Source organism: Gopherus flavomarginatus, chromosome 3 (assembly GCF_025201925.1).
Source record: "Gopherus flavomarginatus isolate rGopFla2 chromosome 3, rGopFla2.mat.asm, whole genome shotgun sequence".
NCBI classification, from domain to species: domain Eukaryota; kingdom Metazoa; phylum Chordata; order Testudines; family Testudinidae; genus Gopherus; species Gopherus flavomarginatus.
In genome coordinates, this window is record NC_066619.1 from 279671945 (window position 1) to 279696782 (window position 24838).

At 43.5% G+C, this 24838-nt stretch overlaps 2 protein-coding genes across 4 annotated transcripts in view; one reads left to right on the plus strand and one right to left on the minus strand.

Moving 5' to 3' along the window:
- PTPRA (protein tyrosine phosphatase receptor type A) overlaps positions 1 to 24838 on the plus strand; it is a 256654-nt gene that overhangs the window by 195852 nt on the left and 35964 nt on the right. For all 3 annotated transcript variants that reach the window (XM_050943359.1, XM_050943357.1, XM_050943360.1), the window contains 6 exons: positions 601 to 679; positions 5012 to 5368; positions 6581 to 6601; positions 8620 to 8643; positions 21134 to 21218; positions 24488 to 24561. In XM_050943359.1, coding sequence (XP_050799316.1) covers positions 607 to 679; positions 5012 to 5368; positions 6581 to 6601; positions 8620 to 8643; positions 21134 to 21218; positions 24488 to 24561 — 634 coding nt within the window. In that variant the 5' untranslated portion in view covers positions 601 to 606. The remainder of the gene's footprint in view (positions 1 to 600; positions 680 to 5011; positions 5369 to 6580; positions 6602 to 8619; positions 8644 to 21133; positions 21219 to 24487; positions 24562 to 24838) is intronic.
- Positions 1 to 24838, minus strand: part of LOC127046389 (leucine zipper putative tumor suppressor 3-like) — a 370036-nt gene that overhangs the window by 34056 nt on the left and 311142 nt on the right. The window lies entirely within an intron of this gene.

Here is a 24838-nt window from a genome sequence, read left to right on the forward strand (position 1 = left end):
GATCTAGTAGGTCCTCTCCATCTCTGGCTTCTGTGAGCCAACTGAATTGGGCTTTTAGATTAATTTGTACTAATATCAAACATCAGGTCCAAAACCCAAGCAGATTAAAATGCAATTACTGAATTTACTAGTCTCTAGTTCAGAGGCCTCAGTGAGGAGCAGTGTACTTTAGTGGACATTGCACTGGACTGGGATTCAAGAGACTTGGGTTCTGTTCCTTCGCTAGCCAGCAGGGTGACCTTAGACACCGCTCTGTTCCTCAGTTTCCCCACCAGTAAAATAGGGGTAATGATATTTCCTTTTGTCAAGCTGTTTAAGATCTACTAGGGAAAAGCTTTATATAAGAGCAAAGTTTTATCAGTAACTGTATTGGACAAAGCCATGGAGACTATTCTGTAGAGTGCAATCCTACACATGTTCCCTGCATGTGATGGAGCAGAGAGATGGACTAACTGACCTTAGTAGTAGGACGTTTCCATCTCAGTCTTCAATCCTGCTGGATGTGGGAGTGAGTAGCGGTTCGTAATGCAACCTATGATTGAGCTGATATGGGGAAGTGCCACAGGATTTCTAACACAGCATGTTCACTTTTTTCCCCAGGTCAACATGGATTCGTGGTTTTTTGTCCTTTTGCTTGGAAGTGGCCTGACATGTCTAGGTGGGCACATCGTTACCTCAGGTGAGACATGTTCATTGCTTCCTCTCCTGGTTGTAAACAGTAGTCGGGATTGAATGAGGAGATCCTCAAATCCTTAGTGACTTACTGCCCTCATCCCCTTAATTACCTGCCAGGAAGAAGTCTCTGGCAGGAGTTGCAGATGGTAGAAGATAATGCTGGGCCTGCAAACATCAAAAATACTCACTTATTATGTTTTTGTGTGTTTTTTTAATTAGTCATGCTCATAGTTAAGGTAGCAAAGGCAGGGGATAATATGTCTAAAACATCTGCTCTTGTATTGCCCTTATTGCAGTATCCCAAGCCATCTCCATACTGTGGGATTTGTTTTTTTGCACTGATGTAGCTACAGTAGTGTAAATCTCAAGTGTACATGGGATGCAAGATGGGGCTTCCATTACTGTGACGTACCCAGTGACCTACTGAGATAAGATATATTGGTGCAGGCCCCATTGTGCACCAGTGCCATGTGTTTATATTGAGGATTTGCACCAATGTAGTGTATCAGTGAAGTTCGACTATGCAAATTCCCCAAGGCTAAGCAAGCCCTAATATCAGGGATTGGCAGCCTTTCAGAAGTGGTGTGCCGAGTCTTCATTTATTCACTTTAATTTAAGGTTTCACGTGCCAGTAATACATTTAAACGTTTTTTAGGTTTCTCTCTATAAGTCTATATATAATATAACTAAACTACTGTTGTAGGTAAAGTAAACAAGGTTTTCAAAATGTTTAAGAAGCTTAATTTAAAATTAAATTAAAATGCTGATCTTAAGCCGCAGGCCTGCTCAGCCCGCTCCCTGTGTGGGGTTCCGTTCACCTAGGCCAGCAGCGGACTGAGTGGGGCCTATGGCCAGAACCCCAGGTTGGCAGCGGGCTGAGCGGGGCCGGCAGCTGGGATCCCAGCTGGCAAGGGGCCGGCAGCCAGCACCCCAGACCAGTGGCTGACTGAGCGGGGCCAGCACCCCAGAACAGCAGGGGGCTGAGCTGCTCAGCCTGCTGCCAGCCTGGGGTTCCGTCCCTGCCCACATACAGTGGGTACCTACCTTCTGTCTGGTTCTGGCCCATTCTCTTTCTCTCTCTCTCTCTCTGCACTGAGCTGAGGGTGGGAGTAGACCGAGCACAGGGCTGGGGGTGAAGGGTCTGGCCAGGTGCTAGAATGAGGGAGGGGGCTCAGGGTTGGGGCAGGAGGTTTGGGTGTGGGGGCACTTACGTGGGCAGCTCCCATTTGGTGCAAGGGATGCAGGTGGGAATGGGGGGTGTGCAGGAGCTCCCATTTGGTGCTCAGGGTAGGGGGTGCAAGAGTCAGGGCATGGGGTGTGGGGAGTGCAGGCATCAAGGTGGGGGCGTGTGAGGGGGTGCAAGAGTCAACATGGTTTCTGTAAAGGGAAATAGTGTCTTACTAATCTATTAGAGTTCTTTGAAGGGGTCAACAAACATGTGGACAAGGGGGATCCAGTGGACATAGTGTACTTAGATTTCCAGAAAGTCTTTGACAAGGACCCTCACCAAAGGCTCTTACGTAAATTAAGTTGTCATGGGATAAAAGGGAAGGTTCTTTCATGAATTGAGAACTGGTTAAAAGACAGGGAATAAAGGGTAGGAATTAATGGTAAATTCTCAGAATGGAGAGGGGTAACTATTGGTGTTACCCAAGGATCAGTCCTAGGACCAATTCTATTCAATGTATTCATAAATGATCTGGAGAAAGGGGTAAACAGTGAGGTGACGAAGTTTGCAGATGATTCTAAACTACTCAAGATAGTTAAGACCAAAGCAGATTGTGAAGAACTTCAAAAAGATCTCACAAAACTAAGTGATTGGGCAACAAAATGGCAAATGAAATTTAATGTGGATAAATGTAAAGTAATGCACATGGGAAAAAATAACCCCAACTATACATACAATATGATGAGGGCTAATCTAGCTACAACGAGTCAGGAAAAAGATCTTGGCATCATCGTGGATAGTTCTCTGAAGATGTCCACGCAGAGGCGGTCAAAAAAGCAAACTGGATGTTAGGAATCATTGAAAAGGGGATAGAGAATAAGACTGAGAATATATTATTGCCCTTATATAAATCCATAGTACACCCACATCTCAAATACTGTGTACAGATGTGGTCTCCTCACCTCAAAAAAGATATTCTAGCACTAGAAAAGGTTCAGAAAAGGACAACAAAAATGATTAGGGGTTTGGAGAGGGTCCCATATGAGGAAAGATTAAAGAGGCTAGGCCTCTTCAGCTTGGAAAAGAGGAGACTAAGGGGGGATATGATAGAGGTATATAAAATCATGAGTGATGTGGAGAAAGTGGATAAGGAAAAATTATTTACTTATTCCCATAATACAAGAACTAGAGGTCACCAAATGAAATTAATAGGTAGCAGGTTTAAAACAAATAAAAGGAAGTTCTTCTTCACACAGCGCACAGTCAACTTGTGGAACTCCTTACCTGAGGAGGTTGTGAAGGCTGGAACTATAACAATATTTAAAAGGGAACTGGATAAATTCATGGTGGCTAAGTCCATAAATGGCTATTAGCCAGGAAAGGTAAAGAATGGTGTCCCTAGCCTCTGTTCATCAGAGGATGGAGATGGATGGCAGGAGAGAGATCACTTGATCATTGCCTGTTAGCTTCACTCCCTCTGGGGCACCTGGCATTGGCCACTGTCGGTAGACAGATACTGGGCTAGATGGACCTTTGGTCTGACCCGGTACAGCCATTCTTATGTTCTTATGTAGGGATGAGGTCATGAGAGGGATGCATGGAGCTTGGGTGCAGGGGTCGGCAGAGGGCTGGGGGCATTTGAGGGACATACAGACAGAGCATGGGATGTGAGGGGGCTGGGTATGTGTGGAGGGTGCAGGAATCAAGGATGGGGTTGTGGTGGGCGGGTGCAGGGGTCAGCGCAGAGGGCTGTGGGGGATGGGCTGAGATCGGGGGGTGCTCCCAGACCCCTGCCCTGAGCGGCTCACAGCAGGGGGCTGGGGGGATACGCCCTGCTCCTGCCTCCTTACCAGTCTGAGCAGTGAGGGTGCTGGGGCTGCTCTTCTCCCCTCCCTCACAAGGGCCATCGGTGGCAGGGAGGGAGAGGAGGCAGGGCTCCACGCAGCACGCTGGGGGAAGGGGCGGGGGAGGGGGAAGCTTGGCTGCCAGTGGAGCCTGCCGTACAGCAGCAGCCGGCAGGACCAAGCTTGTTTCTGCCCCCTGTCCCCGCCAGAGAGAGCAGGGGGTGGAGAAAAGCGGGCTGAGTTGGGCAGCATTTTTAATGGCACACTGCTGCCTGCCGGGGTCCGGCTCAGCCCACTGACAGGGCTTGGCAGCAGGCTGAGTGGGACCCCAGCAGGAGCAGCGTGCCATTAAAAATCGGCTTGTGTGCCATCGGTTGCTGAGCTGATTAACCAGTCTTACCAATGGTCCCACTGAGAATTCTTCCTTTCCAGACCCTAAATCTAGTATGTGTTTAGAGACACTGAGATTGAGTCCATGTGTGTGCACTGGATGCATCTATCACTGCCAATGCATGCAAGGTAATAGGTGCTTCAGGCATACACAGATACTGTATCAGCAGGGTTTATGCAAATTTTTTATAATCCTTAGTTCATTGATTCCATTCAGGTGGACAATCCTGATTGCCTGATGGGGCAGGAGGGAAGTTTTACCCCCCAGTGTGCTGGCTGGAACTCTCCAAGCCATTTTTTGCCTTACTATGAAGCATTTTTTGGTGGGCACATCCCACCTGACCAAAATTCTGCAATTGTGGATGATGGACTTTGGTGGCCTTTGTGCCTTCCTGTTGGGAATATTGCCCTGCTGATCTTACTGCCATGACAGAGAATATAGTGGGAAGTCATCTTTTTCTCCATTCAGACCCTCCCCCAGTGCCAAGTGAAACTATATTTGGACTATGTTAACTCAGTGCAAACATTTGCTGTGTCAAATGAAAGCTGAGGTCAAATGAAAGCTGCATTTAATACTGAAAACCTGCCTCTTAAATAATCTGTGGCTGAGAATGAATGGGAAAGATTGAGATTGTCACACATCCCTGGTTGCCTAGAGCCAGACCCAGCTCCCATTGAAACCACTGGAAAGACTCCCAGGGATTTCAACGGGAGCTGGATCAGACACCTACCAATCACTGAACTCCTGCAGTTCAGATGCAGGGTCTAATTCTCCTTTTACACCAGTATTATTTGACTGAAGTCAATGGAGTTATACTGAAGTAAAGCCAGAGGAGAATTGGTCCCATTTGGTGTTCCCAGGTTCAGCTGCCCCAGTGCTGGGGAGGGGAAGGAATAAAAGTGCATTGGAGATTATCTTGTGCTTTACTTCCAGTGCCACCGTCCACAGAGCACACCTCTGCCATGCATTCCGTGAAAGCCCCTACATCAGAGCCAGATGGCAGAAAGGGCACTAGTCCAGACAATCTGAACGCTAGCTCCCCAGCGACCGTACCTACCATGGTGCCTACTACCACGCAAGCCCCAAAGCTCCCTCTGAACACCACTGTCAGTTCGCTGGGCAATGAAACCCACACCATGAGGACAGCTGTGTCTGCACCTAGGTCCACCTCCAGTCCACCCAGCACGATGTCTTCTGCTGCACAAACAGCTTCAGAAGATGTAAAGACAGGGACCACAGTGGGGAACATCACTATGGCAGTAACTTCTCCAGAAACCATTGTCACTTCAGGTATGGCAAGGACACTTTTCATTCCCTCCTCTTCATCCCTGTGGTCCAGGCCCCTCGCCCCTTTAATACTTGGCTTTATTCTCTTTTCTTCTGTTTCCTGAGAACATTTGGAAAGGAGAAGTAAACTTTTTAGGGCCAGCTCCCCAGCTGGTGTAGACTGGTCCCTCTCCCCTGAAATGAGTGGAGCAAAGTTGACTTGCACCAGCTGATGATCTGATAGGGAAACAAAACTCAGGCTGTCCCCAGAGAAGAACAGTGGTATGTGGCTAAGGCACAGGATTGGGATGCCAGGAGTCCTGATTTCTCTTCCGATTTCTGCCACGGGTTTTGGGCCAGTCACATCACCACTGTCTCTTTCCTCATCTGTAAAAAGGTTCTGGTGATACCCAGTCCCAAGGGTTGCAAAGTCATTTTTTAAAAGAACACATAAGCAAGAAGAAAACTCAATGGGATCCTGCTCAGCTGAAGTTCTTCAGTGGTCTAAAGGGAGATATTATCACTGTGTATTTGTATTTTGATGGCACCTAAGGACCTCAGTCAGGGAGCAGGGACTCCTCATGCTGGGCAACATTCAAACACATATGAAAAACACAGTCCCTGCCCCAAAGAGCTGATGATCTAGGTCACAGTTCTGAATGGGATCCAAGAAGGAATTGCCCAGGAAAGGGATCAGGGCCCCCTAACAGTATTTATTGAACAAGCACATAACACAATGGCAGTCCCTGCTGCAAAGAGCTTACAGTAAAGGCCACTTTTACAAATGTGGCCCTTGATTTCTGTGCCCCAGATTCTGTGTGTAACCTGAGAGACTGTGGTTGGGTGGCTAAGGCACTGGCCTGGGGGGCAAGAGACTTGAATTCTGTTCCTAGCTCTACCACTGACCTGCTGTGTAATCTAGGGACAGTCATTGAATCAATCTGTGTGTCAATTTCCCATCTGTATAATGAGGAGAATACTTCCTTTTGGGGGAGATTCTCTGTCGTGTTATGCTGTGGGTGTGACTAGATCGTCATAGTGGTCCTTTCTGGTCTTAAAATCTATGATTATATGAAATGGGGAAAACTACTCTGCCACACAGGAGGGTTTCAAGCACTTTGTGATCCACAGATGGAAGGGGCTATAGAAGTGCTGGGGATTGGAATAACAATGCCTGGTGAAAGGAGTAATGGTTCAGTCACTGACACTCATTATGGTTTGTTTTGCTTTCTCTAGGTGAGCCATCAGAAGGCCCAGGTAAGCACTTACCATTAGACACTCTCGCTCTAAGTCTATCTGGTTTTAACTGAGCCCTTGGTTCGATCATTCTTCGTATTAAGATACCATTAATATATATATATATATATTTTATAAAGGGTTAATACATTATTGAGAAATGTGATATGCATGTTACAGACACAAGTAGCATATGCCATCAATTGTTATAAGCACCACACTGAAAAGTGTTTATGGAGATTCATAAGCCATGGTTATAAGCAAACTAATGGACTCAATAACAATCAATTAACAGTTTATTAAAACATCTAGTAGTTTATCAACTCTTTGTAAACTATTTGTAAATGGATTCATGTGGTAAAGTGTGAGCCTTGTTTCTACATGGTTGGTTCTACCTTTTCTTACTAAGCTTCATCACTTGTCCCATGTCTCTGCCTTGCCATTCCCAGGAGGGAAGTGGGTCCGTGGAAGGAGATGGGGGTGGATTTTTTCCCTAGCATTAATGTTCAAAAGAAGTTGGCTTTGTAAAAGCTGGGAACTCCTGGGAGAAATGCGCTTTAAATCTCACTTTGCGTTCAATGAATTATTTGGTTCTTTTATGTTTTGGAAGCAGTACCTGTTCATCCTCTCCCCTCCTTTTTCTCTCCCTACATACCATGTGCATGTCACACTGTTTTAAGGAAGACAGTTGTTTTACACTGCTACTGACTTATCAGGAGATACTACAAGTAAGAAAAACAAACAAGGATCACAGAAGTTAGAGGGTGAGACCGACTTATTAGGTCACATCTGATCCGCTCCCTGCCAGTCCATAGCTGTTCCCCACAGTGCTTTGTCTTACAAGCATGTGTCTTGAAGAGTAACCGTTCCTGGAATTCTTGGACCCAGCTTCTTTATTGGATCAGGTCCTCAGCTGATAAAAATTGGCATCACCCCATTAAAGGCAATGGAACTGTTCTGATTTACACCAGCTGAGGATCTGACCCATAGTCCTTAGAAGCATGCATGCGCATGGCCGCTGTTCTCTGCTGCAGTGGTGTAGAATTATGCCCTGGGTAGCTATGTGCAGTCACATTCTTAGGGGGCTGTTGTCTTTCTCACTGAGCCTTGGTTGTTCAAACCGACCTCAGATTTTACATAGCAGCAGCCCCCAGTTCAGAGTCTGCTCAGCCTGACTGGTCTCTGGATTCATCTTCCTGTCTGGCAGCGCTTTTTGCTTCATCTTCCACTAGGCAAAGCTAATAGGACAAGTTCAGGACTCCCTCTTTTAAGGGGCCATAAGATCATAATGTGCTGAGAAGCTGAGACACCAGTGTGAGGTTAAGTGGCAATAGAAGTGAACAGGGTTCTCGGTGCTACAAGTCAGCATTCATTAGAATGTAATAAAAGGCTTGAATTCCATTTGAAAATATTTGTCATACTTGCACTGTTTACAAACAAGTGATTTCTTTACCTTAATAATTTCCTCAGTCTTGTGTCCTAGTTTTACTCCTGTTCTATTTGCCACTATTATATTTTTATACAAAATAATCTTGATTACTTCTCAGTTTATTTTTATAGTCCATTTCAATAGCCACTGAAACCTTTATCTGCCCATCCTTCCTGAATCTGGTGAGTGATATGTTTCTAGCAATACCAACCCCCAGGTGCTCAAAAATCATGAATCAGGTCTCAAAAACATAAGATCACTTTAAATATAATGAGATTTGAAGAAAAAAAAAGTTGCAGTTATTTTATTTGGTTTCTGAGACATTAGGGATCACTCAAATTGCATTTTCAAATTTTTCTGCACAACTGGAATAGCTAGAAATGTACTTTTTTCTTGAAATGAAAGCTGAGGTTCTCATGTAATCACAGCACTCTGGGAGATAGGGCATTTAAAGAAGAACCAAACTTTGTGAGGCTGGCACTAAAATCACCAGGGTTAATTGTGTCACAATATTGTTCTGTCTCAATTTCTACCCTCCCCCCAGTTCTTGTTACAATTTGTATTTCTCTGTGGCTAATATATTCCTGTTTTTTTGGTTTTTTTTATGCAGGTGATTCTGATCCAGAGAGAAGAGGTGAGAAGTTCACATGTCATTGCCATGTGATGTCAGTATAGTGTGTATTCCTCTGCTAAGTGTGACCAACTGTACTTTGGGATTTTTTTAATAATGTGTGAAAGAACAGAATGCATTCTTAGAGCAGGATATTGAAAGTCCTCGGGGGCCAGATTTTCAAGAACTCAGCACCTATTATTGGACTAAATGAGCTCAGCTTCCATTTAGACATCCAAGTAAGGTCCACATTTTCAGAAGTACTCAGCCATCCAGCAGCTTCTAGGGTGACCAGATGTCCTGATTTTATAGAGACGGTCCCAATATTTGGGGCTTTTTCTATATAGGCTCCTGTTACCCCAGTCCCCCCTGTCCTGATTTTTCACACTTGCTATCTGGTCAGCCTAGCTCCCCACGTGACCATTCTGATCACATTTTTTAAAGTGCTTTCTGCCTAATGTGTTTGGGCTCTGTAGAAAATCTGGCCCCCATCTGGCACCTGTGGCTGTTAAATTCTTTTGAGAAAATTACTTTTATCGGGAGTTGTAAACTCTTTTGAAAAATATGGAGTTAGAACCTCCCATAGAGCTGGGTGAATAATTTTGTATCTATGGGAGCTATTTGAAGAATTTCCCCTTTCTTTGCTGCTTGGGAATTGCCTGTTGTTAATCAGGATTTCCCCTAATGTGTTCATTTTTCAAAATTATTTGCCGAATAATTCCTGTGAATAGTTCTTGTTCATGAGCAGATATGCTAGCAAATAATCAAAATTCCAGCTGTTTTGATTATAATGATAGGTCATTTGGTCTGTTTCTGTCATGTGATTGGTTGAGCTTAGCCGAGAGACTCGGGTTTCCCACTGGAATATTTGCAATTACAAATTAATTCAGAAATATAGGAATTGCCAGACCAGATCAGACCAATGGTCCTTTTAGTTTGGTTTTCTGTACTTTGAAATTAGCTTTCTGCAGATATTTTAGCAATGCTCTGTTCAGTGTTTCAGCTAGATTAGATTACAAGGTGCTCCAATTAACTTTGTTAGATTTGCAACTCTCATGATGCTATGCACAGTGTAAATAACTAATTAGATACTGTTTCTGCAAATGTTCTTGTCAGGAATACATGTTTGCTAGAACATTCTCAGAAAGTGAAAACAAAAGGGATACAGGCCAAGTGAATTCATTTTAAAACTTAGTTGTACACTTGTGGAAACTTTCTGCACAATTCCCCTACCTCCAGCACAGCATGTGTATTATTCAGTGCCCTCTCACACCTGCAAATGCTGAAACAAAAAATTGAAAAATTGATTTACTTTTCATCTCTGCTGCTGTTAGTTAGTTTTTTTTTTTTTTTTTTTTTTTTTTTTTGCACTTCACTGGCTTGGACAGTTAAACTAAACCAGTCAATTTCATTTTCTGGTTCTCGGGGACCAGTGAAAGGTGTTGGTGTTTTCAGTAATGCAGGGGGAATATTTAAACAAACACACACATTTGTTGAGTTGGGCTTTTTTTGTTTTGTTTAAGTCTCATGAAAACACTTTTGTTCCCATTAGATACAACAAAACATTTTTATTGCCTGAGCCTAAATTTTTGCCATCTGTGAGGTTGCACTAGGGTACCTGAGAGCAGAATTTTATCCCACGAACCAGATCTCCTGTTGGTGTAAGTCACTGTAACTCCATTGAAGTCAGTGAGTTACATTGGTTCATACCTGCTGCAGATCAGGCATCATATTTTCATTCTGATTTTACTCTTCTTTGTGTCTAGATACTCTAGTTGTGGTGCCTGAACCTGCATTATTTACTTATGCAAGAACTCCCATTGGACCTGGTTTGATTTCTCTTACAATGATGTATACATTAAGTAATTCCATTGACTTCAGTGAAGTTATGACACTGTGAAACCACAACAGAGATTAAAATCAGGCTCATTGGCTGACTTCATCAGGACTGGTTGCTGCAGGATCAGGCCTGTTATGAACACAGCATCTTTGAAATTACACTGGAGTTTTCCTTTATATCTAAGGAGCATTGTGAGCAAACATTATAAAGAGTTTATAGGGAAGTGAAGACTTTGAGCAAATATAGTTGCCATTTTTTAAGTCAGGGCATATGGCCATTGGGAGTTACTTTAAAAAAAAGTAAGTATCTAGTATCAGGAAGAGGGAAATTGCTGGTACACTTGTAAAGAAAGTTACAGCAATATCTTTAACGACACTTCAAAACTTACCCCCCTTAACAAATTGCTAGTGATGTCTCTAATGCAAGAAAGATAAAGGAGCTTTCACTGAAAGTGAGTGAAAATGTTCTGTATTTTTTCCCTCCATGATCATTAAACTTCCAAGAGGAGTGGTACAAGATGGTAAATGTTAGAGAATAAATTATTTAGAGGTGTTATATAAAAAACAAACAACCCTTTCATTTTGCTATACACTCTGTGTCTCTCTCTCTCTTTCATATGTACACCTGTAGCAGCGTCTGTATAAGATATGTGCCTAGAAACCTGAAAGAATTAGGTTTCTGTGTTTTGTTTTTTAATCTTCAGATGGCTGTAGTTTGGAATTCCAAGTGCTACTGTAAGATTCATTACTGCAGAATATAGGGCGAGTTGAGCTTGATGGATTATGCCAGAGAATTAATGCCTCATTGTTCTTTGATTTGTTTCTTTAAATACACATATTTTCATTCTGAAAATACCATATCATACCAGATCTTGGTTTTATAGCATTGTCACTACATTGCACACAACAGGGCCATTCAGAACTTCCTCAAGACTAGACCCAGAACCACCTTTTCAAAAGCAGAGGACCCTACTAGTTGAGCTAGAGGATAATCTCCTTTAGCTGAAACGAATATAGAGGCTATGACACAAAGTTGAGCAGTTCTGATTCCATCCAGTAGAAGATAGTGTGTATGTAGGGGGGTTGCATTTGTAGACGTGTATGTGTGCATGCGCGTGCACACATGCCAGTTCATTACAATACGTACAAAGATATATTATCTAGTAGTTGGGGCAAAGGACTGGAAATCAAGACTCCTGAGTTCTTCAGGAGATCAGTTCACATCTGGCTCACTGTGTGATTTTATACAAGTCACCTAGATTTATAGATTTTAAGGTCAGAAATGACCATTATCAAGGTTTATCTCCTGTATAACACCAAACAAGTAATTTCCTCTTGTGACTCCTGTATTGAGCCCAGTAGCTTGAGTTTGATTAAACCATATCTTCTGGAAAGACATCCAGTCTTCATTTAAAGACAAGAGATGGAAACGCCCCTGTCTCTCCATTTTCTCATCTGTAGAATGGAAATACATCTCTACCTTATAAGGGTGTAGTGAGGCTTAAATAACGTAAGGAAAGTGCTTTGAGATCTTGGGATGAGACACATCATATAATTGCAAAATATTATTTTTCATAGATATTGATGAATTTTATTAAAAATTCCTAGTAATCCAGCAACTCACAGGAGGCCCATTGTACTAAGCAACCTCCAAATTTATCCCTGTATCCTGGGGCTGACAATCTAGGAAGATGAGCAACGTGTAAACAGTTGGGGAGAAATATGCAATAGCAAATACAGAATTTTATAGTGTATGTTGTGACTCTTTGGTTGTTGTGAGTATCAGCCTCTTCCAGTTGCCCCTCAGCTGCTTGCTCCTCACATCTAGTTTCTTGCAGGTATCTCAGCAGAGCTGAGCATTGGGAAATGTGGAGGAGGAGGAACTTGGCCCTATGGATCAGTTCAGGGAGGACGTTATGTACATACAGGGAGACATGGAGAAAAGTGCTTCATCCACTAGACCACACTCTCATCTCACTGTCTGTTTCCTGGTACTGTAAATATAGAGATTAGGCCTGATCCAAATGCTGTTGGATATGGGGAAGTTCAGCTCCAGATCCCAACTATGGAGAATGCATGTACCTATTAGGGCTGTCAAGCAATTAAAAAAATTAAACAATAATAGAATGCCATTTATTTAAATATTTTTGGATGTTTTATGTGTTTTCAAATATATTGATTTCAATTACAACAGAATACAAAGGTGTACAGTGCTCACTTTATATTTATTTTTATTACAAGCGTTTGCGTTGTAAAAAGACAAAAGCAATAGTATTTTTCTTTTCGCCTAATGCAAGTACTGTAGTGCAATCTCTATTTCATTAAAGTTGAACTTACAAATATAGAATTATGTACAAAAATACTGCATTCAGAAATAAATGTAAAATTTTAGAGCTTGCAAGTCCCCTTAGTTCTGCTTCTTGTTCAGACAAACAACTTTGTTTACATTTGCAGGAGATAATGCTGCTCGCTTCTTGTTTACAATGTCACCTGAAAGTGAGAACAGACGTTTTCATGGCACTGTTGTAGCTGGCATCAAAAGATATTTTCGTGCCAGATTGGTAGTTCCGGTTATATAGTTTCTGCATTGGAGTGTTGCTCTTTTAAGACTTCTGAAAGCATGCTCCCTACCACATCCCTCTCAGATTCTGGAAGGCACTTCAGATTCTTCAATCTTGTGTCGAGTGCTGTAGCTATCTTTAGAAATCTCATATTGGTACCTTCTTTGAGTTTTGTGAAATCTGCACTGAAAGTGTTCTTAAAATGAACAACATGTGCTGGGTCATCATCCAAGACTGCTATAACATGAAATATATGTCAAGTGTCACAGGGGTAGCCGTGTTAGTCTGGCTTTGTAAAAGCAGCAAAGAGTCCTGTGGCATCTTATAGACTAACAGATGTATTGGAGCATGAGCTTTCGTGGGTGAATACCCACTTCATCGGATGCATGCAGTGGAACTCTCCAGGGGCAGAGATAGATATAGATATATATATATATATATATATATATAAGCAAGAAGCAGGCTAGAGATAACAAGGTCAGTTCAATCAGGGAGGATGAGGCCCTCTTCTCGCAGTTGAGGTGTGAAAACCAAGGGAGAAGAAACTGCTTTTGTAGTTGGCTAGCCATTCACATCTTTGTTTAATCCTGATTAAAGTTGAACTATGAAATATATGGCAGAATATGGGTAAAACAGAGCAGGAGACATACAATTCTCCCCCAAGGAGTTCAGTCACAAGTTTAACTAACGCATTTTGTTTTATGACCGTCAGCAGCATGGAAGCATGTTCTCTGGAATGGTGGCCGAAGCATGAAGGAACATACGAATGCTTAACGTATCTGCCACGTAAATACCTTGCAGTGCTGGCTACAAAAGTGCCATGCAAATACCTGTTCTCACTTTCTGGTGATGTAAATAAGAAGTGGGCAACATTATTTCCTGCAAATGTAAACAAACTTGTTTGTCTTAGCGATTGACTGAACAAGAATCAGGACTGAGTGGACTTGTAGCCTCTGAAGTTTTAAGTTTTGTTTTTGAGTGCAGTTATGTAACAAAAAAAAAATCTACATTTGTAAGTTGCACTTTCAGGACAAAGAGATTGCACTGCAGTACTTGTATGAAGTGAATTGAAAAATACTATTTCTTCTATTTATCATTTTTACAATAACAATATTTGTAATCAAAATATACACTGATTTCAGTTACAACACAGTATACAAGATATATATGAAAATGTAGAAAAACATCCAAAATATTTAATAAATTTCAATTGGTAGTCTCTTGTTTAACAGTGCGATTAAAACTGCAATTAATCGCGATTAATTTTTTTAATGATGATTAATTTTGGGGGGTTAATCAAGTGTGCCAACTGCGATTAATCAACAGCCTTAGTACCTATATGTAAATCTTATTTATATATGTATGCATGCATGTGCCGCAGGATCATGATATAGGCTGGGAAAGGCAGATCACATCAGGAGAGCAGTCCAGGAAGGAGCTGGGAACATCTGGCTTGGAGCCAATGGAGAGATGAGGTGGAGGGAGGTAGCTGGAAAGTCATGTGGCTTGTGGTTGGAAAGAAAGTAATGTGTGTGATGGCTCATGGCAGGGAGTTTGGAGCAAGGAAGGAGACAGGATTCCTGCTGGAAGGGGAGAAGAAGAATGGCTGGTTATGAGTCCCTCTGTATACTACTCCTTAGAACAGTGGTCCCCAAACTTTTTCTGTCGCGCCCCTCTGGGAGCCATGGTCAGAGGCCTGGGCTGGGAGCAGGGCAGGGGCTGCGGTTAGGAACAAGGCTGTGCTCAGGGCTAGAGCTGCGGCCAGGAGCGGGGCTGGAGTGGAGCTGGGGGCAGAGCAGGGCTGGGTGGTACTCCCTTCCCACCCCCAATAGGGGCTGGCCAGGACCCTGCTGTGCTCCCCTGAACATTCCCCCGTGGCCCCTCTAGGGGGGCATGCCCCACAGTTTGGGGACCACTGCCTTAGAACCTAAGGATGCTACTTGAGAGTGTGGAAGCCATGTATAGAGAATATTGTACTGATTGTTGTCCTAGCCAGATCCACTTCAAAGAAGGTGGGTTAATAATCTAAGACCCACTTGAAAGAACTATCAACATAAACTTCCTCTAAAATTCCTTATCTGCAACACCTTGATTGGAGGAAGGATAGATTTGTGATCAAGGCACTGGTCTGGAAAAATCTGGGTTCAATTCCTGGCTCTGCCACAAATTCACTGTATGACCTTGGGCGAGTCACTTAATTTCTGAGTCTCCTCTTCCCATCTGTAAAAAGGAGATAATGATCCTTCCTTTCTCCCATCCTTTGTCTTGTCTATTTAGACTGTAAACTCTTTGGAAAAGACTGTCTCTAACTAGTGCATATACAGCATCTAGCATGATGATGCCCTAATTTCATGTGGCTCAGCTGTAATGCAAATAATAGCTAAAAATGAAAGAAACTTGCTAATGTGAGGTAAATTTTCCATAGTGGATTTGAAGCTTGCACCTGCAAAATGTCATGAGTAAATCCCAAGTGTCCTGTGGAAAACTGGGAATTGTGAGTCAGCTGCTGCCAACTGGGTGGATTTAATTGCTGCCTTGGCCTTAAGTTGGCCCTCTGCTTTGGGGAGAATTTCACTCAGCTGTGTGCACGTTTCCTGTAACTGTTGCAGTCCTTGTAATAATGTCTGTAAATGATGTGCACACATTTTTGCGTGTGTGTATATGTTTGCATTCATTTTGCATTTACAGAGCCCAAACACAAGTGCTGACAAGAGTCTAGCAGCTCCCGTCAACAGGGAGACTGTACTGGACTAAGTGAGGGATGGAGCCAATAAATATGACTTAATGAGACAGCCTCGATGACTTGCCTTTTTTTCTCCCTCCCTTCCCCCTCCATGGGATTTCTTGACAGTGATGAGTTGCTGTTGACTTTGGCCTCTTTTGGCCTGTGCTGATTTCTAAAGTCAATATGGCCTTTTAAACTAAAATATCCAAACAGAACACACCTGGTTTATTTTCCCTATTCCCACACCCCACCCAACCACACTGTCTGTTGCTGGTTTAGGATGTTGAAAAAGCAACAAGCACATAGCAGTGGGTGGAGTCTTTGAGCTCCTTGCTTTGTGATTGACTTTTTCACTGGGCTTTTATGAACAAACTCTTTTTGGTTTATCTTGAGTTGTTTTTATTCTAGTTTCTCTTTTTCTCCAAATTTGATTGTAAAGAAAACTGAAGGGAGCCAAACAAGGCTGGCAACATGAATTCCCCTGCAGCCGCTGGACAATGTTTAAGAAATGTGGATGCTTTGTGGTTAAGGCACAGTTCTGAGACTGGGAGATTGGGATATTCATGACTCTGCCACAGACTCTGTAAGACCTTTGACCAGTCATGGGGGCAACCAGTGTGTTAATCTCTCTTGAAAATCTGGCCCTTCATTTCTCTGTGCTGTCTTTATTGTCTAATTACATTGTCAGTTCTTTGGGATAGGCATCGTTTCTTATGATATATATATATATGTACAGTGCCTAGCACTATCTAAGGTAATTATATGCCCCTCGTTACCATAATAATGAGGGCCTTGCTCTTTAGTGTATATAGTCTGTATATTCTCACAACACTGTAAGAATAGGGAAGTACTATCTCCATTTTACAGATAGTTTATCTGAACCTCAGTTCCCTAAGTGACATGCTCAAGGTCTCTCAGAAAATCTAGGGCAGAGCAGAGAAGTGAACCAAGTCTCCTCAAGTCCCAGGCTGTCTCTATCCATTGGACCATCTTTGCAGTAGGGCTCGTATCTCAGTTGTAACTTCTAGGTTCTGTCGTAATGTGAATAATAAATAACACCACTGTGTTTTGGATGTTAATTGGATTCCACTGAAACCCACTTTCAATTTTAGCTAAGTTTTTTGTGCAGGAATTTCCCTGTCTATTTTTAAATGAGCACCAAAGTTTGAACTCCTTTGTGGGTTGAGAAAGTATGCAGGAGGGAAGCCTTGCTCTCGTAGGAGCTTTTGAGACCCACTAGGTCAAGACTGTCTTGCTGCAGAGACTAGCAAGGGCTTAGGAGGGATGTGTGACCATGAGACGTGAACTGCGGGAAGGAATGGGGGGGGGGGCAGTGGGAATGCTTCTATCCAAATAGTGAACTTTCAGCACTCAGCCTTTTGCTGGGCCCCTCTGTCTGCCCTGAGCCCCTGTGCGCGCACACCCGTTATGCCTCCATGGTCCTGCATCCACCTTCTCTGCCTTTTCTCCCCTGCCCTATTCCATGCTAACTCCCTTTTGTCCTCCAGAGGTCCCCACATGCCCTGAATCACCCCTTTGTGTCTCACCAGTGCCCTTCCTCCTCCTCCTCCTGCCTGCCCAGAGGGCACCACTCCATGTGTGCGCCTTCACCCCACTCTCCAGCTCCCTCCCCTGGTTCATGTCCCTCCCTCAGTATTGCCAACCCTACATGTTCAAAAACCATAACATTGGTTTAAATATCATGACATTTTATTAATTTTATAAAAATAAATATATGGTTTGTTTTCTTTGCCTTTTGGTTTCTGAGCCATTGGGGTGCACACAAGTCACATTTTCAAGCTTTTCTCTGCAACCATGAGGGCTAGAAATTTAATTTTTAAATGAAAGTTGATATGCTCACATAATCACATGACTCAGGGAGCTGGGGCTTTAAGAAAAAAGAACCAGTTATTGTGAGACTTGCGATAACATCACAAGAGTTGGTCATGCTGCTTTCTGTATCATGTCCTCTCCCAGATTTTGTGCCTCTCGACATTTCCCTTTAGTCTCCTACTCTAAAGTCCAGGCCTTGGCCCGTCACCTACTTCCCTCCCCGCCTCATCTGGCTCAGTCTACCAACTGAATTCAGTTTATGTTCATAAACCTTTCTCTGTGTGCACTTAACAACCCCAGCCCCAGCCCTCCCAAAACCACGAAAAGTCTCCTTGCCTCAGCAAGGCCAATGAGTATCTTGGCCAACCATTTTAGTGATGTAATTTAATAATATCTAGCTCTTATATAGTGACTTGCAAAGTATCATTATCCCCATTTTACAGATGGGGAAACTGAGACATGGGAGAGGAAGTAACTTGCCTAAAGTCATCCAGCAGGGCAGTGGCCAAGATGGGAATAGAACCCAGGTCTCTTTAGTCAGTTCCATTGCTCTATCTGCTGGGTCACGCTGCCAGAATAAACAACCTCTGCTTTTCCAAGCATAAACTAAGGGCGCATTTTCAGAACATCCTCACCTTAAAAGTCTTGCTTTGATATTTACTAAACTTCCCATGGTGGGATGCAGTGTGCAGAATTTCAGGAGATTCAGCTTCTTTTGTAAGGTTCTTAGAGAGGAGGTGAGAGAGTGAGTGTGAAGGTCCGGAAATTTTATTATCTGATGCAGCTCCTGCGAATGTCAGTGGAATGACTTCTGTTGACATTAGTGGGAACAGGATCCAGCCCACACAATGGAGCTAGCTTTAGTCTTAACTATAGACCAACTTGCAATCCCCTTTCCTTTCCCGGGCCAGCAAGCACTAAGTGGTGGTGGTGGTTCATTTCACTTGCATTCACTGCAAATGCAGCCCAAATAAAGAGACCAAGCTAATGATTCCCTAGAGCAGTAGTTTTCAAGCTCTGGCCCGCAAATCCCTGAGTATGTGCAGACTATGTCTAAGATTTCCAAAGGGATCCACGCCTCCATTTGAATTTTTTTATGAGTCTGCAAATGAAAAAAGGTTGAAAACCAGTGCCCTAGAGCAAACCCTTCCAGCCGCTGTTGGCAGGTGATTGGTGTGAGACATGATTAATAGGCAGCGGCTTTGAAAGGGAGCACATCTAGCAGCAGGATGCAGGAAGCTTGGGGTTTTTCGCAGCTATACTTTTGACACTTCTGGCCTGACGAGTTAGAGCTTTTCTACTGTGGCCGTTAACTGTGGTCCCGCGGCCTGACCCGCCTAGAAAACCCCAAGCAGGAAACAAAATGTAGAGCCTCCTATCTGTTCCCTCTCCCCCAATCCCAGACAGATGTTGCGTGCTGTGCGAACCTGCTGCTGCTCTCAGTGAAGTCAGTGGCAAAGCTCACACTGGCTTTCACGGTAGTAGATCAGGTCCTCTGTGAGCTAGAGTTCCATGATGAGTTAACATAGGGAGAGCATTTTTGTGACCATGTCTTGCACAGGGGTTAGTGATTGCTAAATGCTTGTTGAGAGAGAGGAGAAGGCAGCTCCATACACACAGCCAAAGCTGGCTGTGAATGCCCCTGAAAATGCCACCAGATGGTATTGTTGGCATCCCTGCTTGTTCCAGCTCATTACAAATGCACAGAATGTGTCCTTCAGGGCTACTTCACTGTCTGCTTGACTTTGCCTGGCTCCCCATCTCTCTTCATCTAGGGCACTAGCACTAGCAACCAGTTTGGCAGCTCTCAGTGGTCAGTTGCAAGCACCTCATTTGTAAAACTTGCTGCATGTTTCAAAGGGTGAGAGCATTTTGTATATGTGAATTTGCAAAGGAGTCGCACATTTCCTGCCCATGAAAAGTGTGTGTGTGTGAGAGAGAGAGTGCTAACAGTTGAACAGTTTTACTAAAGTTTTAGCTAATAACCTACAAGTGTTAATGCTACAGCATATATAGCGGCTTGCCTAGAATCTCATTCTCAATAAATTAAGTATCCGTAGGGGGAGAGCAATAGAAATGTGAACCAAAACCCATTTCTGAGTTTGTTCACCCCCCTCTGTGTGATGGGCTGAAGTTGATGCTAAATTTAATCACCTTGCACTCTGCGAAACTTTTTGGGTTTGGATTGTAACCCTCCTACTTCAGAAGTGTCCAGGTCAGGGCGTTGTTTTTGTTCATATTGCCCTCTCAGTACATAGGAGAGGGAGATGGGCCCTGAATCAAAACCATGATGGCACTGAACTTTGGATATGGATTCCAACATAGTGACTTGTGCCCATCATGCCTCTAATACACACTGAACAGGGATGAGCAATAATTTTTGCAGGGAGGCCACTCCACAGATTTTGGTACGTCATCACGGGCTGCACATTTCTACTATATTAATGGAGGAGGTGCAGGGTTTGGGTGCAGGAGGGAGCTCCAGGCTGGTGCAGAGTGTTGGGGTGCAGGTGAGGGGTATGGGCTCTGGGAGGGAGTTTGGTGCAGGAGGGGGCTCTTGCCTGGGGCAGGGGATTTGGGTGCAGGAAAGGATGCAGGGTCTGGGAGGGAGTTTGGGTACAGAAGGGAGCTCCACTCTGGTGCAGAGTGTTGGGGGTGCAGGAGAGGGTGAGGGTTGTGGGCTCTGGGAGGGAGTTTGGTACAGGAAGGGGTTCTGACCTGGGACAGGGGATTGGGGTGTGGAACGGGGTGCGAGGTGCAGGCTCTGTCTGGAAGGCGCTTAGCACAGGCGGCTCTTGGCTGGTGGCGCAGCAGGCTGCCTGCATGCTATGGCCCCATGCCACTCCCAGAAACGGCGGCTGCTGGCGTGCCTCTGTGCACCCCTTTAGGGGAGGGACCGCGGGTCTCCGGGCACCGCCCCCGCCCACAAGCACTGCCACCACAGCTCCCAGAGCTGTGAGAACATTGCTGGGAGTGGGGGCAGCGCACGGAGCCGCCTCCCCCACCCCTGCCAGGGGTGTGCAGAGACCTGCCAGGAGCAGCCAGCCGCTTCCGGGAGCAGCGTGGGGCCACAGCAGACAGGCAACCTGCCTGAGCACCCTGCGGGACTTTTAGCGGCTAGCAGATCGCGAGGGGGCAGCCAAAAAGCTTGGCGGGCTGGACAGAAATGTTAGACGGGCCTAATTTTGTCCACCCTGATGTAGAAGGAAAGGGAGAAATTCCACTGTGTGAAATACTCCTAAAATAGTTCCGTTCCTAGGGTCAGATCCTGCAGTAAAGGATTTTTCAAGGAAGGTTAGGGTGCACAGAATCAGTATTTAGAGTATAAAATAGGATATCAGTTTGGGGGACTCAGTAAGTGATCAGTAATGCTGAAGTATGCAATCTGTGTTTCTATCATGTATGACTTGATAATGTATCATTATTAAACAATTCAGTCATTATTAAACAATTTAGGCCAGAAATTGTAGAGTGATCTGGCTTGTAAAATGATGTAACTGGATGTTTTAAGATAACTGCTGCTTCTTTTTTAACTGAGTCTACTTTTTTGTTTCAGATGAGACTCCAATTATAGCTGTAATGGTGGCCCTATCTTCCCTGCTAGTCATAGTATTTATAATTATTGTGCTGTACATGTTAAGGTAAGAAACACGTATAACACTCACTTCCCTAGGGGATATTAGTGACATGTTTTCAGTCTCCTTAAGTTAATTAACACACACTATTAGGTAGATGGCTTGCAGCTATGCTAACTTGGGCCTTTTGTTCTGTTTCCTAAGCTAAGCAGGACTGACTTAGCCAGTATTTACAAGGGAGACCTCCAAGGACTATGCAGGTAGTGTGCTAGTAATTGGGTAGGTGATGCTTTTCCCTGTGGATCAGTGTAAAGCAAATCCTCATCGTAAGGGTAGGAGGTGCTGTGCTACTAAAGATGGATTCTCTGAGATTATAGGTCCCAACTCCTTGTGCCATTAAAAGTCTGTTGATACTTTTTGCAAAGGTAAGGGTACTACCGATCAAATTTTATTTTGGGTAACTATACTCAACTAACTAAAATCCCTCTGCATTTAGAGCTGGAGATGTTCCCCCCCCCCCACTTCAACCTTGATTCAAAGCCCACTGAAGCCAGTGGGAATCTTTCTGTTAACTTCAATGTGTTCTGCATCAGGCCTTGAAACAGTGGCCCCATTCTGCCCTAGAGGTGGATGCATTTAATAGGTGTGTGAAGTGGTCTCTCTGATCTGGAAAAAGCTTTGGAATCCTTCAAACAGAAAGATGTTGTAGACATGACATATTTTGATATTAGTAAGGCTTTTGAATCAGTGCCACATGACATTTTCATAAGCAAATTAGGAAAATGTCTAGGTGAAATGGGTGTACAGTTGGTTGAAAGACCATACTCAGTAATTATCAATGGTCTGCTGTCTGACTGGGAGGGTGTACCTATTGGGATCCTGCAAGGGTCAGTCCTAGGTCCAGTACTATGTAACATTTTCATTAATGACTTGGATAATGGGGTAAAGGGAATGCTTATAAAAATGTGTAAATGACAACACGAAGCTCTGAAGTGTTGCAAGCACTTTGGAGGGCAGGATTAAAATTCAAAATGACCATGACAATTTGGAGGATTGGTCTGGAATCGACAGCATGAAATTCAGTAAGGACAAGTGTAATATACAACACTTAAGATGCAAAAATCAAATGTACAACTACAAAATGGGGATTAACTGGCTAGGTGTAGTATTGCTGAAAAAGATTGGGGGTTATAGTGGATCACAAATAGAATGATAGTCAAGAATATGATGCAATTGTGAAAAAGGCAAATATCATTCTGGGGTGTTTTAACAAGAGTGTTGTATATAACATACAGGAAGTAATTGTCCCACTTGCTCTGCACTGGTGAGGCCTCAGGTGAAGTACTGTGTCCAGTTTTGGGTGCCACACTTCAATAAAAATGGATAAATTGGAGAGAGTTAAGAGGAGAGCAACAAAAATTATAAGATTTAGAAAACCTGACCTATGAGGAAAGGTTTAAAAATGGAGCATGTGTAGTTTTTGAGAAAAGACTGAGGGGAGACCTGACAACTATCTTCAAATGGGTTGAGGACTGTTCTAAAGAGGACTGTGATCAGTTGTTGCCCATGTCCAGTGAAAGTAGGGCAAGAAGTAATGGGCTTCATCTTCAGCACAGAAGATTTAGATTAGTTTCTAGGAAAAACTTTTTAACAATGAGGATAGTTAAGCACTGGAATAGGTTTCCAAGGGAGGTTGTGGAGTCTGTCTGTGGAGATTTTTAAGAAAAGGTTAGGCAACCCCCTGTCAGGGATGGTCTAGATTATTTTGGTCCTGCCTCAGCACATGGGGCTGGACTAAACGGCCTTTCAAGGTCCCTTCCTGCCCCACATTTCTGTGATGTGTTCTATAAATGTAGCTTTTCAGTGAGAGCAGATGACAGTCACTGGAACTATACTTTAATGAAACTTATTAAGTACATTTTAAAAGATGCAAAGCATTAGATTGGACCTTTCTGAATTGTAGCCTCATTAACTGCTCTCGCCCTGAATGCAAATGGTCAACTAGGAGTGAGTGTTTATTCACCTCCAGTAAACATTTTATTTAATTGCCGGAATGTTTAGTTGATTTAAAAAAAAAAAAAAAAGCAATTTCCTTTGGTGATGGGAAAATTCCCTTCATTTCTTGGCTTGGGCCCAATGCGGCCCCAATGGAAGTAAATGGAGTTTTGCCTTTGATTTCAGCATAAGCATGATTTGGGCCCTGGCCACCTGGAACTTCAGACACTCTTAGATCTTATAAAGCAATGTTAATAGCCTCTCTGTTTCCCGCCACTTATAGGCCTTTATTCAGCAAAGTAATTAACTCTAAGCCAATGGGTCTTAAATGTGCTTGAAGTAAAAAGTGCCTAGTTAAATGTTTTGTTGAATAGAAATGAATTTCAGCATGTATTTAAGTGCTTTGCTGAATCAGGGGACAGAACATACACTTCTGAGGTACCCCATTCTTAATGCTTGTCATTCTCACTAATCTCTGCATTTGGCTTCTGGAATCCTTTGAATCTCAGCTGGTGTAAGGTTAGATGTGTGTCTGTGTTAGGGTTTTCTATAGCTCCTATTACCATAATATCTAAGAGCATTTGATGTTAACGAGCGTGTAATGGTGAATTCATGAAGGTTTCAGAAAGGGAAATACTGCAGCACCTCAGCTGTTCTCAGCACTGGGGCTTCTGACCTCCAAAGGGGTAAACAGGCATTGTCAACTGACTTCTGCAGAAGCAGATTTGCTCTGCCACTTCCTACCAGATGCCACAAGTGTCTCCTAAATTATGATACAACTCCCCAAGACAGCTGTTCTGAAGCTTAGTGGTAACTGATGTTTGCCTGAAGAGGCCACGTTGTGAATATGGAGGTCACTGTGTGAATGGCAACAGGCCCTCCTTCCCTTTTGGGCTGTGCTGTTAATGACTGGATACGTAAACTTGTGGTCTGAGCACTGAATCGGGAGCCAGGAACTCCCCAGTGTTAGTTTTAGTTTTGCCACTGACACTTTCTTACCTTGGCCTCTTTTTCCCTGGGTGTAAAATAAGGAAAATCCTACTTCCTACAGTGCATGGGGACTGTGAATCTTGCACCCAAATTCTGTCCTAAGTTACAACCTGTATGACCCCCAATAAATTCCTTCAAAGATGTAAAGTACTCAGTACTGGATGAGAGTTAGTATTTTTATTTATATGAAATCTCAAAATAACTGACTCCAAGACTAAAAGCTGTTAAGCAGCCAGGGGGAGAAGAAACACATAGTGAAACTTTGATTTATTTGGGTGAGAAATATACCCATCTTAATTGATCTCCTTGGATGGGCAGCTGCTGATTTTCTGAACTCTCTCCTTCATTAGGTTTAAGAAATACAAGCAAGCTGGGAGCCATTCCAACTCATTTCGCTTGTCCAATGGCCGAACAGATGACACAGGTGAATCTTTGCTTTCCATTCTCTGGGCTGGTCTACACTATGGGGGGAAATCCATCTAAGATACGCAACTTCAGCTATATGAATAATGTAGCTGAAGTCGAAGTATCTTAGATCGAATTACCTACCATCCTCACGGCACGGGATCAATGTCCACGGCTCCCCATGTCGACTCCGCTGCCGCCGTTCGAGTTGGTGGAGTTCCGGGATCGATAGGAGCTCGTTCGGGGATCGATATATCGCATCTAGATGAGACGTGATATATCGATCCCCGAGAAAT